At 37.1% G+C, this 20,309-nt stretch overlaps 2 protein-coding genes across 2 annotated transcripts in view; one reads left to right on the top strand and one right to left on the bottom strand.

Annotated features, from left to right (window-relative positions):
• Window positions 1-1,843: 1,843 nt before the first annotated feature.
• LOC110453344 (phosphatidylglycerophosphatase and protein-tyrosine phosphatase 1-like) lies at window positions 1,844-14,211 on the bottom strand. The gene is made up of 5 exons (XM_021502258.1): window positions 14,128-14,211; window positions 8,720-8,934; window positions 7,106-7,186; window positions 6,008-6,199; window positions 1,844-3,273 (listed from the first exon to the last, which is right to left on the bottom strand). Exons 2-5 carry the CDS (start codon window positions 8,864-8,866, stop codon window positions 3,133-3,135), a joined length of 561 nt encoding a protein of 186 aa, XP_021357933.1. The 5' UTR covers window positions 8,867-8,934; window positions 14,128-14,211; the 3' UTR covers window positions 1,844-3,132.
• A 214-nt stretch (window positions 14,212-14,425) lies between these two features.
• The window catches only part of LOC110453343 (electron transfer flavoprotein subunit beta-like), a 12,639-nt gene continuing 6,755 nt past the window's right edge, over window positions 14,426-20,309 (top strand). Inside the window, exons 1-3 of the mRNA XM_021502257.1 lie at window positions 14,426-14,533; window positions 17,521-17,679; window positions 19,367-19,525. Of these exons, the coding sequence (XP_021357932.1) occupies window positions 14,480-14,533; window positions 17,521-17,679; window positions 19,367-19,525 (372 nt within the window). The 5' untranslated portion in view covers window positions 14,426-14,479. The remainder of the gene's footprint in view (window positions 14,534-17,520; window positions 17,680-19,366; window positions 19,526-20,309) is intronic.

Here is a 20,309-nt window from a genome sequence, read left to right on the forward strand (position 1 = left end):
GGAGGAGACGAGAAGACTTGTTTGATCCATTGATGTACAGTCGCTAACGGTAAAACTGACTGGCTTTAAAGCCAGGTGCTGTTCCTCTGTAGTCTTCAATGGACAGGTGTCAGCCTGGAACCAAGCACTGGTCTTTTTTTTTTTACCCCAGACCAATCAGATAACTGAGTGCATTCAATTTTGCTTTGACATATTCCAGGGGTGTAGAGAGTGAAAGTGAGTGTAACCTCTAGAGTATGATCAGTATCGTGGATGTAAAGGGTGCGATACCTAAACATATATATATGTTCTGGAACCAGTTTGGTATAGTTTCTGGTATTCCTAAATACTATTACAAATGTTCCAGAACCCGAGCACCAGTGTGACCAGAACCATAGGAGTTTTACATTATATCAATAATCTAGTTCATAAAAGGGATGGGAATTTATTTTCTTGAATATATTATACTGTTAAAACGTCCGCTGTGCCAGAACAAAAGATACCAGAGGGACGTTGGTGCCCACCATCACAAGATCTTAGCTAGTCTATAGTTCTATGTATTAAAGATGATATTTCACTCATCTGTTGACTTGATAATCAATTCAACAGTAAATGAATCTGGTGGTAACTTTCAATTAAAATTTCTTATGGATTGGTATGAAAATGTACTTTCGAGAAATAATGATAACAAAATCAAACAGTCAAAATCCAAGATCGCTGCAAGTTGACGGCCATTTTCTATTCAAATCGGTCTCAAAATGAAATATGCACAACTATTGACCAAGAGAACCAATATATGCGAGTTTGTTTAAAACTTCTGGAGAAAAAGCAATGACAATCTTGAAAAGTCAAAATACAAGATGGCTGTCTGGTGGCCATTTTCTTTTCCTAATGATCAGTTTAAAAATTAATAGGCAAACCTACAGTCTATAGGGAACATATTTATGAAATATGAAAAAGACTTGTCTAGTTGTTCTTGAGAAATAGCTTTTACAGTACAAGAACTACTGAAGTATTTAAGGTAAGGTAACACTGCATCAGTTAAATTATTATCACCAAGAAGAGTTCCAATCAGTGTGGATTATTCCCCCTTTTCTACATAGAAAATGAAGCTTTTTTCTAGCTGAAAATAATTTTCATAAATAAATTGGACACTTATTTCGATGTGATGCTTAATTAATTGCTGTATGGCCACATCGGTAAAGTGTAGGCTTTGCAATGTTAAGGTCCTGAATTCGAACCCTGCACTTTTTTGTTCTTTTTTTCATTTCCATTTAAAAAAAAGAAAGAAATTCTAACATCTACAATCCTCTAAAATGCATGGCAACATGTGATTTTTATGATTTCGAAAAGGACTGAAACAAATATTTTAACAAAGTGACAATGGAAATCTTTTTGTATGTTCTAAAATTTTTATTCAAGTATTGCATTTACTTACTTCTATCTAAAATTGCACTAAAAACTCAATTTTTTCCCCCTCCATAATCTAGATCTGCAAACACGTCCCACCTGTATTTGTTCACATATAAATATATCATACTTTAGAGTTTTGATGTCTTGGACAACAATTTTATCAAATGTTTACCATCTTATGGCATCGCCACTATATAACCCTACCAATTTCAGTTGGCATTCATATAGACTTATTCATGGACCGATTGTTGACTTCATCATTATTATGATGTCGTAATTGTTACATGGATACCACAAACCCAACACGGTGATGGCTGTTCATTTCATTGAACAAGCAAACACAAAACACGCATTATTTGAACTAAATGCTGATAAATAATAAATATAATTGATTTTTTTATGAGATGAACTGATTCCAAAAATGGTAAATATAAGTATTGAACTACTTTCAGTTGGCATTCATAGGCAATATACACTTCATTGAATTTGTCCAGTTGGCATTCATATTGCCTATGAATGCCAACTAAAAGCAGTTCAACGCTTAAATGTACATCAGGTTTCTTATACATGATATGTTCATTTTAATCTATGTGAGAAATTTTAGATAAATGCTTCATTTTTTTCGGTTTACATACCGCAAACACCTCATTATTTCGAAATCTTCTAAATTGCTGAAATCAAGACAGAATCCATAGGTTTACCTTTTTTCGAGCATGCAACAGAAAATTGCAAAGTGATAAAAACTAATATAATAGGTAAGGTAGCATATATCATGTTTATCACTGCCTTCAGATTTGAAAATATTCATAAACAATCCTATATTATACACACTGACTGAAAACATCCATCTAAATCTCAGCCTCGATATTCAAGGTCTCAGCCTCGATATTCCAGGGGTTACGCTCCCTTACGCTCTCTGCATCCCTGGAATGTGTCATGACAAAATTAAACGCGTAGTGTGCGCCACCTTGTGGATGAGACAAGAAGATTAGTTTGATCCTTTGGTGTGTTCACACATCAAATGAAATCTGTCAGTCGCGTAAACGCTAAATTAACTGTCAGTGTCGCTCCTCTGTAATTTTCAAAGGATATGTGTGATCTTAGAGATTGGTCAGTTTTTTTTTACCCGAGACCAATGAAATAGCCAGACACCTGCCTTCAAGGGGTCGCAGTGGCAAAGTGGTTAAGGCGTCGGACATTCTGCTACCACTAGCTCTCCACCACACGATCGCGAGTTTGAGGCCTACGTTAGGCATGCAGTCGCCAGTAAAAGCAGTAGGTCGGTCTTTTTCCTTGGAAACTCCAGCTTTCCTCCACCATCAAAACCTGGCACGTCCTTAAATGACCATAGCTGTTAATAGGACATAAACAAAAACAAACAAACAAAACTGCCTTCAATTTTGCTAAGATACATTCCAGGGGTGCAGTGGGCAAAAGTGAGCCTAACCTCTGGAGTATCGAGGATGCCTCAATGTGATCATCCTCTTTCCGATGACTCTAGTCAGCTTTGATAAACCTGTAAAAAGTCTGACAACTTGGCCGTACAGTCACAAGAGATGGGTCCTGCCCATTCAACTGCTTTCTACTGTTTTAGAATATGCAGCAAATCATGATGATGGCTACAGCTGAAAACTGCAATTCAGCTTAAGCTTTAGCTGTGGTACTATTGAACAAAAAGCCAGTGCCAGCCAAATCCGAGCCAAGACATAAAACAATTCTAGAGCACTACCAACAGGTTACTCAGGCTCCGCCAATGGTTTTGAAGTCTTTCCAGTTGGAGTAATAATCGTTAATCGATTTAAGCTGTTTTTCTCGTAACCATATATGACTTCTCTTTGTTTTGATGAAATCTACAGCTTCATCTGGCGTCCACCCATTGACCTGTTAACACAGAAACAAAAGAGTAAGGAAAAAAACCCAGGAAAAGTTTGAATTTTCATGTCACCCATTCACCAGTGTTAACAAAGATACAGAGAATAAAGGCAAAACTCAGTAGCAGTCTAAATTTCCATGTCCCCCATTTGTCTGTTAACAAAGACACAAAGAGTAAAGACAACAATAGATCCCAGAGGGACCTTGGCGCCCACCATTGTACCATCTTCATTAGTTCTTTGTCAGTTCGATCTTTTCTTCTTATCTGTTTGATCGAGTCATGTTAACAGTAAATGCACCTCGAGGTAACTTTTGATCTAAAACTTAATACTCTGTATAAAAGACAAACCTAAAAGTGAGTTTGTCATTTCACATATTTACTAGTACAGTACTTAATGTGATAGAAATAGAACCGATCATTGCAATATGAGAGAGAGCTATTAAGGTCTTCCTTCAGCCATTTGGTTTTTAGGTCACCTGAGCTTTGCTCAAGTGACCTATTCCAATCACTTTCTGACCGTCGTCGTGCGTAAACTTTTTACATTATCAACTTCTTCTCAAGAACCAGTGGATGGAATTTTTTCAAACTTGGTCAGAATCATCCTTGGAGGAGGAAGATGGTTTTAAATTGTAAAATTGGGATTCCTACCCCATCCCTAGGAGCCAGGGCGGGGCCCAAAAGGGAAAATTAACCAATATTTCAAAAATCTTCTACTCCAGACTCAGAGGTAATACAGTCATTTTCTCTGCATGGATGGAAAGATCATCAGGGGCTTTATTTAATTTGTAATTTTCAGGACCCCCGAGCAATCCGTTCTCCTTTGGGGAGGGGGTAAAGTTTACTATAGCTTATATAGGGAAACAACACTTTTGGGTATCTTTTGACAATTTTCTGTTGGAAATTATTCTTACTTGGTTAGAATTATCCTTGGAGGAGGAGGATGGTTTTAAATTGTAAAATTGGGATTCCTTCCCCAACCCTAGGGGCCAGGGCGGGGCCCCAAAGGGAAATTTAACCAATTTTTCAAAAATCTTATTCTTCCCCGGACTCAGAGGTATTACAGTCATTTTCTCTGCATGGATGGAAAGATCATCAGGGGCTTTATTTAAATTGTAAATTTCAGGACCCCCTAGCTATCCGTTCTCCCTTGGGGAGGGGGTAAAGTTTACTATAGTTTTTATAGGGAAACAACACTTTTGGGTATCTTTTGACAATTTTCTGTTGGAAATCATTTTTACTTGGTCAGAATCATCTTTGGTGGATGATGGTATCACATTGTAAACTTGGAATTCCTGCCCCATCCCCAGGGGTTAGAGCGGGGCCCCAAAGGGAACATTTACAAATACTTTAAAATTCTTATCCTTTGATGACATGACAAGTATTGTATTTCACTTAGTTTACATGCTGATTTCCACATCACATCTAAACAATAAAATAAAGCTACCAGTACCTATGATATAACTCAGGTGACCGCTAAGGCCCTTGGGCCTCTTGTTATATTCAGTCTCATAAGAAAATATGAACAACAACAGACCAAGGGGAACCTACATGTCAAATTTGAGAAAGATCCCTCCAGTACTTCCTGAGAAATAGCGATAACAATTAAACCTTCACTGTCAAAATCCAAGCTGCCTGTCTGCCATTTTGTTTATCTGATAAGTCTCAAAAGTAAGCATGAATAAAAAGGGGCCAAGGGGAACCTACATATAAAATTTGAGAAAGATCCCTCAAGTACCTCCTGAGAAATAGCAATAACAAACCTTTAAGGTCACAATCCAAAATGGTGGCCTGTCGTCCATTTTGTTTATTTGATCAGTCTCAAAATATGACATGCACAACTACAGACCAAGGGGAACCTACATGTCAAATTTGAGAAAGATCTCTCCAGCACTTATTGAGAAATAGCGATTACAAACCTTCACTGTCAAAATCCAAGATGGTTGCCTGTCGGCCATTTTGTTTATCTGGTCAATCACAGAAGTAAACATGCACATTTAAGGACCAAGGGGAACCTACGTGTAAAATTTGAGAAAGATCCCTCCAGTACTTTCTGAGAAATAGCGATAACAATAAAATCTTCACTGTCAAAATCCAAGATGGCTGCCTGTCGACCATTTTGTTTATCTGATCAGTCTCAAAAGTAAACATGCACAACTACACACCAAGGGGAGCATACATATAAAATTTGAGAAAGATCCCTGTTGTACTTCCTGAGAAATAGCGATATCAAGAATTATTTAAGTACGGACGACGGACCACTTTGCTCTTTGTTCTTGACCTTTGCACTTTGAAACATTCAAGATATTTACATGCATGGTTAATAAATGAAAATTGATAAAATTCTGGAATGCATTTGCTAGAATAATGACCAAAAAATTCAATAAATAGAAACAGTGACCTTGACCTTGAACATGGACCACTGAGATATTCTCATGCTTGACAATACAATGAAATTTAATTAAAAGCAATGCAAATGTGAACAAACACATATACTAACAGAATGCTATATATTCCCTCAAGGCTTCATTGCACGGGATACTAACTCAACTTAGTTAAATCTTGATGAGATAACAGGCCACTATTGTGGCAATCCTTGTCCTCCCAGTCTTACAGTGGACAAATGTCAAGTGGAAACAAATTTTTCGAAAGGCATTTAATCATCCCTATGAGAATTTGGCCGGGTATGGGAATCAATTCCACCTTTGTATCAGTGTGTTCTAAGAGAAGATAACTCCTACCAACCTTGATGAGATAACAGGCCACTATTGTGGTGCTCCTTGTCCTGCCAGCCTTACAGTGGACGTACACACTCTCTCGGCGCTCTCTGTGCTGCAGAATGAAGTTGACGGCCTGGTTGATGTTTTCCTGCGTAGGAGTCCCCACATAATCCACTGTCTGCAGTCGCAGTTGTGTGATACCAACCTTCAACCATTCCTTGGGGAAAATATGAGAAGCATGGACGTGAATCTTTCAGTCACTTTGGTTTTACCTGAACAATTGCATATGTGCAAGCTAAGAACAGATCAAGTAAGAATTGATAGTTCAGTGATATCAATTTGCATATTTCTGTAATTCCTTATGAAAGTTAACTTTGGTTAATGCACTAACTCACTCACCCTTGAAGACACATCTGAACTCTTCCAATTCAAAGGTAGGAAACGTTCATTATGAAATTTCTGGGGTGAATGAGTTAATTGTTGTGATTATTATATGTTGATATAACGTCTTTTATAATTTTTGTAAAAGAAATTAACTTCATATTCCATACCAACTACAATCTATTGTCATGCCTTCCTCAATACTCCAGGGATTACGCTCAATCTCGCTCTCTACATCCCTTGAATATGTCATAGAGCAAAATTGAAGGCTCAGTGTGCGTCACCTTGTGGATGAGACAAGCAGACTAGTTTGTTCCTTTGATGTACATGAAAAGAATCTGGCAGTCGCATGATGGTAAAATTGACTGGCTTTTAAATTATAATTTGAATGTCCATCCTCTGTAATCTTCAAAGGACAGGTATCAGCGTAGTGATTGGCCAGGCTTTTTTTTACCCGAGACCAATCAAATAGCTATAACTTCATGTCTTCAATATTGCAGACAGCGAAAGTTAGCGTAACCCAGGTGTATTGAGGATGTAGTTGTGATGGAAATCAAGTTTTCAGAGCATAGTTCCAATTTTTGGCAGTGATATGAAAAATTTGACAGATGAAATTACCTTGAACGATATCAGAAAGACGGACAGACGGGTACAATACTACAAGATAAGCTCATCGGGTCATACATGTTGGGATAATATTGTAAACAAATCACAAACACAGATAGAAAACATTATACTGCACCTCCTCGGAATTCACAAACTGACTCATCTCAAAATCCTCCGTCATAGATACCAGGCCTCGCACATTCTCTTCCTCAACAAGCTGGAAAAGAAATAATCACAAAGAACCTGTATTTTCAGTTTTAGAGTTAAGAACTTACACACTATAGATGACTCCAGGTCTATGTTATATGGATTTCTTATAAACCTACTGAAATTTCATTAGACTAGACCTTGGACCAAACAAAAATTACTTATATATTAAGTGTATGATTAAATGAATATAAAATATGAATTTTATATTACAACAAATATGAAACAAGACATATAACTAAATGTTAATCACTCTTGTTGATCCAGATGTTAGTGCGCAGGTGAGGGTCTAAATGTGGGAGGAAACCGTAGTACCCGGAGAAAACCCACGTGATCAGGCAGGTGACCTGATACCTTTTCAGGTCTGATTGGGGAATCGAACCCCGGCCGCCTTGGTGAAAGGCGAGTGGGCTATCCACTGTGCCACCCGACCACCCAATAATAGACAAAAGATGTAGTCTCGTGTATTTATTATTACATGAATATGTGTTTGCAATGATTTGTGAACCGCTTTGAGATGACCTACGACCTAGGTTGTGATAAAGTGGTATGTAAGAACCTCGCATTATTATTGTTTTGTAAAATAATTCAAAAGAATACTTTTCCCCTTACTACAAAAGTATATATAATTTATCACTGAATCTCACACATATTTGTCTATGATATAAATAATTCCCATAGACATTAATTTTCCTGATGACTATAGCTAGTTTATAGCTGTCTATTACTGAGTATTAGTCTAGCAATAAGTTAAAACTCTGCATTATTTGATAACTTCACTTAGAAGTTCTGTAAACTGAATATCGACTAAAATACAATTTTCATCTATAAAATGTTCTGAAAGATATTTTAACAAAACAAACAGCATATTCATCCTATTTGCTATTGTCATCATGAGTAATTTGTCAGTAGAACATGGCAAGACATGAACAAGGACACTTTTTTCAGTGTATCTTTGGTACTATGTAAGAAATCAGATTCTTATACATATATATGTACCGGTATATTGGTATATTATACACCACACATCAGAACCAAAAATCACAAATTTGTATGAAATAATGAAAAAAAAGGGTCAGTATAGCATTGCTGATGTAACAGAGGTTATAATATCATTCAATTCCTCCTGGTTCAGTGCGCATATAACCGCTGTCACTATAATATGACTGGGCAGAATGCTGTACTGGGTGCCTTCGGCATGGTATTTCAGTGAGACAGCACTATAAAGTTGGCACCATGCAGATCTGTGCTATCACAAGGTGGCAAGTACACTACATACCCTGTCTATGGCACACATACACACATGCATGCATACACAACGCACGTGAAGGCACGTTCTTAAACGACCTTAGCTGTTGATAGGATGTTAAACAAAATATAACCAAACCAATCAATGCCTCAACTAGGAGTCGAACCCAGGTCCTCTGGTTTGCTAGTCTTACGCTCTACCAAATGGCTGAGTCAGTAGGAAACAGCTAATGTTTTCCAAGTTGATACAAAATGAAGTTTTAATATTTACTTGATAACAGGTACAATTACGTACCTGCTTGGTGATTCCTCGCAGTGGTAAAGCCCCAAGGAGAACAGTTTCATCGATGCGGTCATACCAGTTCCTACTGGTAACCTTGGATAAGAAGATGTTGTAAACCAATGTTGGGTAGAAAGCCACTTTGGAAAAAAGACTTGACATGTTGATCTACAAATTCGGCCCTTGACCTTCCCAAGTCCTAGTCTTTTACCGTTCCATATATTACCAACCTGTGACAGAAGGGACAAGTCAACATCAGATACTATCGAAGTGTACAATTCAACAGCCCAACAACTGGGGCTAGTAGATTTTATATCATGACTGGTGAAAAAATGTTAAATATTTTCTTTGAAAAGATATTTTGGCTAATATTCCACAACCTATTAATTGCACTGTGCACTTGCAAAAACACAAGAGGGGTGCGTTTATTTAATAAATCCTTTTCATGCTCAAACCGGCTGAAACTGACCATGTCCATATGTATTAAAACTGCAGCAAGCATGACCTCCCACACATTTACAGTGTAATCTTTCAAAGGAGGAATCAGCTAACATTATGAAAAGTCAATTGGCCAAATTTTGAATCAGAAAATGATGCTAGACCACTGGCTTAATTACTTTGCCGAGTAACGTAAATGGTAAAGGACACAAAGCATTTAGTCAAAAGAAATTTTGAAGTTTATATTGACAGATCAGTGAAGTAAGAAACATTTTAACAGTTTTTCACATTAAGCACACCCATTCTCTTTCACAGAAAAAAGGTGGGGGTCCCAGGGGCACTTTATAAATTGAATACAGTATTATAGAAACTACTCTATGTCGTCTACCCGACTTTAAATTGTTACCCAGTAAACCTTCAAATCAATATACAGATTTCAAAGGGGAAACATCCATCTTAGTTTGGTTAATAATAGGGCTGCAATGATACGCAATTACCTGATCAAGATACTATAAGTTTTGTGGTACAATTCTTACGATACAAATATATCTGCTTAAAAGGTCAACTTCATAATGACTTGCTACAGGATTTTAACAAGTTTTATCATATACTTCAATAGTAAGTACTATCAAAATACATTTTTGTATAATTTCTAGTGCTTTTGGGTACGACTGGACCACATCTTTACTGGAAGATTCAAAAAATATATAAGTACCCTTTTCGAAAGTTTGATAAAAATGGATTGATAAGTTTAGTAGTTAGTGTATCGTGATAAAGGTAAACCAAACATTTCCGTACGATGCACAAGAAAGTACTCTGTATTGCGATATGATACAATATATTGTTGCAACCCTAGCTAATATATGATGTATTGTTTAAGTGTACTGTGACAAAGAATATTTTCACAAAATTTGTATCTGTCCATTGCTTCTGTGACCTTCCATGACCTTTGAACTATTTTTCCAATATAGGCATCTTGCTCTTCTATAGTTATATGAGACATCAGCCAATCAGATGTACGGGATGTCAGGTTTGGCTTAGATGTGATGTTTTGTTCTAGATATTGCATCAGAAAAACAAGAGGCCCAATTGGCCTGCATCGCTCACCTGGTATTAATCTCACAATTGTAACCTTAAGATTGGACTAAAATAAAGCTACAGGCAAAATATCAGTGTCTTGACTTAAGTCATTCAAAAATACCTGTTAAACGATTAAACACACATTTGACCCCTGTGACCTTGAAAGACAAACATCTTACATGGACATTAAAGGGGCTGGTCGGGGAAAAAATGTCGTATTTGCTAAAATAGCAAACACATGTTTAAAATACCTTCTTATGAAATATACCGATTCAAATTTTGCTGAAATTCACTCCCTAAGAGTAAAAATTATAATTATATTAAAGAAATCCTAAATCGTCACCCGACAGTGTAAAACTCTCAATTGACCCAGATCAGTGACGTAATTTTACCGCATGCGCGTCATCAACAAGGCCAAATGTAAACATCACGGCGAAAGAAAAAGATGCATGCAAAAGTCATGACAGGCACGAGGTATCAATACCGTTATATATAACAACAACATATAAGTAGGAATACTACACTTTCTTCATACATGACCTTTGAAAACAATTCTTTATGCAAAGTATTGCTGTCTTGTCCGCTAGTTGAGTCCGACATGGCTGATAGACAGTGTGCTATTATTGTTATCTTCACTGCCTCACTTTCAAAACAACCACGCGACATATATATATATAGATCTGCGCTTCCCCCGAGATTTCAGTGGTCAAAACTCGACATTGCAAGCAGATCTCGACCATCATATTGCCGTGGTATAACTTTTGGAAGGCCAGAGAACGCATTTAGACCCATTTATTTTGTAATTTTTTCCCCGACAAGCCCCTTAAATTGAACAAACTCTATAGCCTTCCTCACAGAATGCAACATGTCAAACATCACCCTAATGGCCCTATACCTTTTGTTTATTGCACAAAAGTTAATGCACTGTGGACCAGATGTGACCTTGAAAGTATGTCAAGGTCATTCACATGAACAACCGATCACCCTGGAACCTTAAGTTATTCAGAAGTTGTTTTTAATTTTTTTCAGACGAATAACCACTGTGACCTTGCATATGGGCAAAGGTAATTAATTTGAACAAACTTGGTAGTGCTTCGTCCCAGCATACTACTGGCCAAATATCACCCTGGGCATTTTGGTTATTCGGAAGAAGTCGTTTAAAGGTTTTAACAAATTTGACCCCTGTGACTTTGAATATGGGCAAAGGTCATTTCTTTTTGCAAACTTTGTAGGGCTTCATCTTTTTTCCCTATCAGCCAATGCAAAGATCATGCTTCTGGGCCTTTCAATTATTCATCAGTTGATGAAAAAAGTTGTTTAAGGTTTTAAAGGTTTTAACAAATTTGACCCCTGTGACCTTGAATACAGGTCAAGGTCATTTCTTTTTGCAAACTTCGTCAGACATTATCCTAGGAACATATCAGCTAAATAGCATGCTTCAGGGCCTGTCAGTTAAAAGATTTTAAAAAAATTTGACCCCTATGACCTTGAATATGGGTTAAGGTCATTTCTGTTCGCAAACCTTGTCGGGCGTCATCGTAGGAACCTATCAGCCAAATATCTAGTTTCTGGGCCTTTTGTTTAATCAGAAGAAGTTGTTTAAAGGTTTTAAATAATTTGACCCCTGAGACCTTGAACATGGGTCAAGGTCATTTCTTTTCGCAAAGTTTGTCAGGCTTCATGCTAGGAACCTATCTGCCAAATATCACGCTTCTGGGACTTTTTGTTAATCAGAAGAAGTTTTTTAAAGGTTTTAACAAATTTGACCCCTGTGACCTTGAATATGGGTCAAGGCCATTTCTTTTTTCAAACTTTGTTGGGCTTCATCCCAGCAACCAACCAGCCAAATATCATGACATTTGGCCTGTTGGTTATTGAGAAGAAGTCGCACTTGGGGCCAGGTGAGCTAACAAGACTTTCCTAAAATATCAAATTGTCACCTGGACTTTTGACCTAAGTTACGAGACCTCAAAATCAATGAACTTTTACTCCTTTTGTATGGGTATCATTAATCCAAATTAATTGCTTACACAAAATGAATTGTTCCAAACATTCCGCAACTAACATTTAAATAAATATAATATCCCTGTCGCCAAAGGGAGTGCAGGACGGACATAATTTACTACTGGAAAAGAGGGAGTGAGGCAGGACTCAAATCTATATTTTTATATATATATATGGGGCAAAGAAGTAATTCCAACAGTGTGGACAAGTTTAGGTTGTCAAATTTTCGGAGCGATCCGCTCCTTTATCAAGACACAGTGAAACAGAACAGTTACATGTACATATACATCATATTACAAGAAGATAGAACTGATATACTATAATTGAAAATATAGCTATTATATAAAACCAAGTCCCCTCGGCTAAAGACAGCCGAAGGCATCAATTAAGCTGAAAGTATCGCGGACAAGGAACGCTGATGTAGAGGACCTATTCTTGCGCAAGATGAACTATCACATAAAGTGAGTCAACGAGAGATAAGCACCAGAAAGAAAGGATGAGATATATATTTATCTATATTATTCTATTATGGCCCTTTCCCGAGGGAACTGTTCTCTTATAGTGTTGTCTGGGGAGGCACTATACCTCTCCAGACAACACTTTAAGAGAACTGTTCCCGAGGGAAAGGGTCGTAATAGATTTAGTACATCCCATGACTGTCATTTGACAATAAAAAGTAACATATTTAATAATTAACAACAAATGACGATAAGATAATGTTTTAAATAGATCTCTCCTTTTTTGTTGCATATTCAATTCACTGGATTGAAATCACCACTAGGTCACATACGGTTCCCCTTTCCAGTAGGAAGTCTAAGGTCTTCGACGTCAAATGGTGTCGCCTGCTTCGTCTTTATGCATTGCTGAGCCTCTGCGAAGCAATCGGCATTCCTGATCCCGAAATTCGAAGCCATTTTGGCAGACGACAACAATGAAGTGAAAGTAGAATATATACAGCGCCCTCTAGGAGAAGGGGCGCAACTCTTAGCGTCATGTTACTTTTCCCGCAGTCTCAGCGGTAAAAAAAAAAGGTATAGTGCCGGTCTCCAGGTATAGTTCCCGTTGTCAACGGCGGATGCTAACTATACCAAATAGAACAAGGGTAGTTATCCAATAGCTATCCTAGAAATTATCATGTGATGTACTAAATATATATAGCAAAAGGGTGGCCTTCTAGCTACCAGCTAGAGGGAATTAATTCCCTTTAGCGCAGTGGTAGAGCGTTCAACTGAGGAAGTATAGGATATTTTAAGTGTGCTTACCTGGTACCAACTCCTGTTGTCAATACACCGGTACTAGCCTGGTCTGTCAATACACCTATACGATTATATTATAGCTGTATTGACAGACGAGGTAAGTACCTGCGGTCACTCACAGGGACCTGAGAATTTGTTACAGCTATAATTGGACCTAAACTAATGCGTTCAGAGTAATTTTACATGTTAATAGGAGTCGATCTAAAATTAGGGGGTTAAAATGACACAAAAAATCGATCTAACCCTATAAACATATAAAATTGCTCTGAACACATTAGTTTAGTTCCAATTATAGCTGTAACAAATTTTCAGGTCCCTGTGTTGTCAATAGGATATATTGGCACTGAGGCCTAGTCACAGGCGCTTGTATCTGGTATTTAATACCTGAGCTAAAATCCAAAATCCACTACTTACATATTGTATCTGGTATTTAATACCTGAGCTTAAATACAAAATCCACTACTTACATGTCATATGTGATTTTGGATTTTAACCAGATACAAGCGCCTGTGGCCTAGTCAAGACCCTGAGAGTTTTCAGAAAGACAGCAAAATGGATCTGGCATTTTGAATTGCGACCATGATCCACTTATATTCAGTGCAGTCAATACCAAAGAAGATGAAGTACCCCGACAAACCAAATTACCGAAAAGGCGTGTTTATGGCAATCGTCTGCATGCAAGAGCACCGTGGACAACGTCATTTACACGCTTCGTTGCGGAACTCTTTTGTTCCTGGAGAGTAGTTTAATTGAAAGGGAGAAATAATTATTTTAAGAACATTTAAAAATATTATGTAAAAATAATATCAACTAGGTCTTCTACTCATTTTTCCAATTTCAAGAAGTTAATTCAAAATAATTTGCTTATTGGAATCTTTCTTTGAATAGAACTATCTCGAAAACCCTTTTTTGAAAACTCTCAATATGGCAATAATGGTATGTCCCTTCTTGGGAACAAAGGTTACTCAAGTTTGCTGCAGATGACCGACCTGTGAAAATGTCTCTTAGAATACTTGTTGGATGTAAACGAGTGATAGATTATGCTGTGAAAGTAAGATTGTTATTCTGGCATGACCAACATCGAAGCATTTGACTGTTTTTTGGACTAGAAAATATTTTCTTTACTGCTAACCCTAACTTATTTTTCTCAAACGATTTTCTACTGCACTGCCGGTTACATGAGCGTTTCATAACAAACCGTCAAAGTCAAGAAGGAACGTCAAAAAGAACCCGTCGATTAACTGTTAGGCTTTAAAATTCTGCACATGATTTTTTTTCTTCATATTTGAGTCATGTCATTGCAACATGTTTTTGTTCATTATGGCGTANAATGTCACTAAGTGTAAACCAACAAAGCTGATTGCAGTGGCGGATCCAGAGGTTTTTTTTGGGCTTCAGGAAACCCCCCCACCCCGAGAATTTTCTTTAAAAATCATATATTTTCACCATTTTCCTCAATTTTTCCCCACATGGAAACCCCCCCAGATAGGTCTCTGGATCGGCCACTGGATGGGTTGGGACATGCTTCACGTTTATTATTTTATGTTCACACTGTTCAAAACAGGTTTAGATGCACTCGCTACAAGGTGACCTACCTTGGCTTGTGAACTCAGGCTGGTTAGCTTCATGGTTAGTGATTAATACAGTAAGGTAGCCCGAGTTTCCTCTGGCCCTAACACCAGACTTAGAAATTTTGACATATATAGATGTCTGGTGTATGGCAAGGAGCACACTACTAGTCTACAGTATATGAAAATGTAGAATTATCTGTTAGGTATCAGGGAGTGACTAATCAACGAAAAAGACGTGGTCAGGAAATCTTCTAAACAAGAATGATATATTCTGTTTTCAGCCCTGATTAGTACGGCTTGTTGATTATTAGTCACTCCCACAAACTACAAAATGGCTTTCGCTTGGCTAGGAAATTTTGAACGATGAAAACTGAGGAGTCTTCTGACGTAATTAAGCAGCTGTTGGTGATAATAAGAGCGGATTTGGATCAATAAATAATCCATTGATCCATGTATGTGAGGTATGTGTTGTGTCATAGTAGAGTTTTGTTGTCAGCACCTGGTAACTCTCTGATTCCTTCCATACGGTGACGGAGAATTCCAAATTTTTATACAGGAGTGCGCTCTGACCCCACACCAGACATCTATATTTCAAAATGTCTAAGTCTGGTGTTTGGCCCAGAGGAAACTCGGGCTACTTCATGGTAAGTGATTTATACAGTAAGGGAACTGGACTGGGTCGATCATCGGTGACTAGGTACGTACTTAGCTCAATTGGTAGAGCGCCCGTCTAGAGTTTGGAGGGTCCCGGGTTCGAACCCCAGTCTGGCCATTGCATTTCTCTTTCTTCAGTTACAAAATTTGCAAGCTTGCCAACCCTTGTTTCAAGCACTGGAAGAATGCTTATCAAGGGGTTATCCGAACCTGAGTTGTAAAAAGTTGTGTCTTTGGGGGTGAAGACTTAGAAAAAGGAGGGAGAAATGTAGCAGAACTGGACTGGGTCAATCGTCAGCGACCAGGTTGCTCAATTGGTAGAGTGTCTGACTGGAGTTCGGAGGGAACCGGGTTCAAACTGTTGTGTTTCTCTTTTGAGTTCTCCAGTAAAAATATGATGGAAATATAAATAATTGTAATCATTCTTTAAATATGAAGCATTTCCCTGCAAATTTCTTGATAATAGTCACTACATGGATACATCAAAATAACCTATAGATGTGGTTATAATTTTATTATTTGTAATGCTCAAGGTAATGTGCATGGGTACAACAGTGATCAGTGATCAACTATAACTTTTTTAGATATCGCAAATTATCACAGTTAACAATTGTTCTTTAATAGAATTGCAAAACTTTTTCCTAGTCTTTCTTTACTTTGGGAAATAATCTTGAGCCCAGTCAAATCGTCTACACTTACGTATACCTGGATGAAATGCCTTAACATACACATAGATGTCAACCTTTGAACCTCCAATAATGGAGATCTCCCTCATTCCACATTTTCAGATGATCATGAGGGAGAAAGTGTGTGAAATGCGACTGAAACGGCTTTGCTCAATTTATCTTTCCCTTTTTATGTGTTAAAACACTCATTCTGACTTACCTGTTAAGAACACACACCCTGCAGTAACATTAGACCACAGGATGTAGATTTTGAGTTTGGACTTGAATGAGGGAGTTTCAAGGGAGATTGGTAAATTTTGGTCAAAATGAGGGAGTCTACCTCCTAATGAGGGAGGGTTGACAGCTATGCGTACATTGTAAACATTCCTATATATATGGAACCTTAACCCTTTCACCACTTTGTAACTTTAATAAACTCTACCATTAAATGATCTGGATGAGTCCATTATGGTCTACAGTGTTGAAAGGGTTAACCATTCTGTCTTCTCCCTTAATGGATGCATTGTCATCAATAAATTTCAGTGTTATGTATATATGAATGACAAGCGTTATAAATAATGAAAAGTTCTTTTTTACACAACCAATACAATTATCTCTGATGATGGTGACAGTGTACATATCGTACTAGTCATCAGAACGTCACATAGAACATTTTATTGGTTGTGTAAACAAGAACTTTTCATTATCCATACTTACCAACACGAAGAAAATGTTTAGAGACAAGCATTATAGGATGTCATAAAAAAGGACAGATACTTTGGAAAATTATCTTGATCGGCCAGGGCTTAATTTGGTATGGGACCATTTTATGTCATTTTGGAAGAAAATGTACAAATTGGGAAGGAAATTTTCAGGAGTAAACTGCATATTTTGGGAATAAGGCATAAATATGTAATATTTTCAATTGGGAATGGGGCCCATTATTGGCCCCTAAAAAACATCGGCATTTAGAAAAACAAAACGAGGGGAGAAATAGCAATCATAAATAATATAGATCTGATAAATATTTATATCAAGGATGTGTATAACTTCGCAATGTCTGTTGTTCAATATTTATTTTCATTGTTATGATAATTAAGTCCTGTGTCCAACAACTGTTAATGTGCTGGGTTTTTTCCCCCCGTCAGGTGCGTGTTAAACCAGACAAACTGGGTGTGGTCACAGATGGGGTGAAGCACAGCATGAATCCATTCGATGAGATTGCTATGGAGGAGGCCATGCGTATGAAAGAGAAGAAGTTGGCATCAGAGGTCATAGCTGTGTCATGTGGACCCCAACAGAGCCAGGTCTGTAATTCATACTTTAGTACATGTAATTTCAGTCTGTAGAGAGTTTGAGGAGGTCATGATTTAAGGTTAATTTGTTGTGTTTTGAAAGTGTTGAAGCTTAAGTATGCCCTTTAATTAACTGGTTCACCCCTGAAATTTCATTATGAACTATTCCAACCTTTGGATTGGAAGAGTTCAAATGTGTCTTGACTGTCATCAGGGGTGAATGAGTTAACATATGGTAAATCAGTGTTTTTGTTACCTGAATTTTACAACAGCCTATTCCTTAATAAATTGGGAAAATATAGAATTATTTGTATTGAAATCGGAAATATATTCCTCAATTTTTGGTCATTTTGGGAAAATAAAGCAATTTTTTACCAAGGGGAAACAGCCTGTATTTGGCAGTAAACTGAGCCAAAACTAAATCAGTGGGTAAATGTCATATTTAATGACTACTTGTGAAGTGTAAATGGACCGGGACAATTGTCGGTGACCAGGTATGTCAATTGGTTGAGTGTTCGTCAAAAGTTTGGGTGGTCCATGGATCAAATCCCGGTCTTGCAGTGCATATATTTTTGCTCCTATCACAAAAGTGGCACGCTTGCCAACCATTGTTGAAAGCACTGAGTGCTTGGCAAGGGAGGGAGTACCCGATCCTTGGTTGTACTTTGGGGGGCGAAAACTTAGAAAAGGGAGGGAGGGATATAGTGGAACTTCACTGGTGACCAGGCCTAGGTAGCTCAATTGATAGAGCGTCCGTCCAGAGTTTGGAGGGCCTCAGGTTCAAATGCTGGTCTGGCTGTTGCATTTCTCTTTCTCTTGATACACATGAAATGTTTATTGAAGTCATTGGATTAATGACTTACACTCGGTAGCTATAGTCAATAGTTGAAGTTGATTTTACTGTATTATTCTTATAATTTAGAATTAATATTTCATAATTTATTAAAACTTATGTCTACTGCTGCCATTTGTTCAGCCAAAGAGTTGTAAAGAGTTTTAGCAATGTATGATGACGGAGACATATTACTGTTCTGTTTAAATATTCTGAAGGAAAAAGATTATTAAAATATGAGCTGAAAAGTATATATAGGTACAGCAAATGATAAACCGGGTATGATATTGATATTAAGGTTTTACTAACCATGGTTGTAACAGGTTTCTGATTCTTTGTGTACCACTTTGATTATTTTTTAAATTTCAGTAATTACAGTCAAATGATTGTTTATGCTAATGGAAACATTCAGTACACAATTATTTAATTAAGCAATTAATGTTTTAGCAAATGTTGTTATGGTCCTATAACACACATTGTCATTGCTATTGATGACAAACTTATAAAGACTGACAGGGCTTTATGCAAGTTTGTCAGCAATAGAAATGTGTGTTATAGGACCATAACAGTATTTGCTTTAATGTTCATTATTAATATTTACATAATGATAGAGTAGTTACACTTTATTTAGTTATTTCCAACAGTTCTTTGAACAGCAAATTAAGTGTTGACAACAATGAATTGATGAGATCACAACAGAGATTGGTGACGTTACTTGAGAGCAAACGTTGTTATAATCTCATAACAACATTTGCCTTCTCAATGCATTGCATTGCAATGGAAGCATGCAGAGCAAATGTAAATATTATTGATATGAAAGAATTTCTGTTTTGTTGTAATAGTTTGATAAATTTATTTTCCACACAGGAAACTCTGCGTACAGCTTTAGCGATGGGAGCTGATCGAGCTATCCATGTTAAAATAGAGCCCAAAGACTATGAGACACTTCAGCCTTTCCACGTGTCTAAAATCCTTGCCAAGATTGTTGAGGAGGAGAAGATAGACCTGGTCGTGTTAGGTAAACAGGTAAGATACCGGATGATGTATGCATAAAAAATTGTAATCTACTACATTGCTGTATTCAGATATTTTGCCAGGTGTTTATAGGGTCCAGTACAGGGATCCATCCCAAATTGAAAAATAATCGTGTATTTTCCCAACTTCAGTCTTTTACTTTCCCAGTTGGATTAGAAAGCATGTTTATAAATACAAGTTTCACATCGTTCTCATTATATATACAATGTTCAAAATATTTACCATCCATGAATAAGGAGCATTCAAGATACATAGATAACAAACAATTTGAAATTGAATAAACGAAAACACAGAAAATTGATGTGTTTATTTATTGCTATACATTTTGCTGTATGTGGGGATACGGATGAAATTTCCCAATTTTTTGCAAATGCAAATGATATATTCCCAATTCCTGCCTTTCCCAAAATAGCTGGCAACAACCCTGGTGTTCAATTTACTGAAATTAGGGTCAGAGGTTCTTCCTCAAATGACATTAGACAAATAGGCATCAGGACAGATACCTAAAGATAACTCTTTAATTCCTTCCTAAAACCTTCATCACACAGAACATCATTCCATCAGACTGTTTAAGTCCATATTTGAGAAATCCCTGTTATAATTTGAGGACATAAACATAGGCCTCCTACAATTAAACTACAATCAAGCTCCATATTGGGCAGAAGAGACAACGTTCTTGTTTTCATTTTTACCATGTTGTATTTTGATTTAAATAATTTTAGAGCTTACAACTTAGTTCGTTATTAACATTTTCATCATGTTTCATCATTCCCCC

Source organism: Mizuhopecten yessoensis, unplaced genomic scaffold (genome assembly GCF_002113885.1).
Source record: "Mizuhopecten yessoensis strain PY_sf001 unplaced genomic scaffold, ASM211388v2 scaffold7281, whole genome shotgun sequence".
NCBI classification, from domain to species: domain Eukaryota; kingdom Metazoa; phylum Mollusca; class Bivalvia; order Pectinida; family Pectinidae; genus Mizuhopecten; species Mizuhopecten yessoensis.

Coding starts and splice junctions, on each gene's coding strand:
- LOC110453344 (XM_021502258.1), bottom strand. CDS start 8,866: ATGTCAAGTCTTTTTTCCAAAGTGGCTTTCTACCCAACATTGGTTTAC. Junction 7,187..8,719: donor TGCGAGGAATCACCAAGCAG/GTACGTAATTGT, acceptor TTTCTTTTCCAG/CTTGTTGAGGAAGAGAATGT. Junction 3,274..6,007: donor TGGCCTGTTATCTCATCAAG/GTTGGTAGGAGT, acceptor CTGTGTTAACAG/GTCAATGGGTGGACGCCAGA.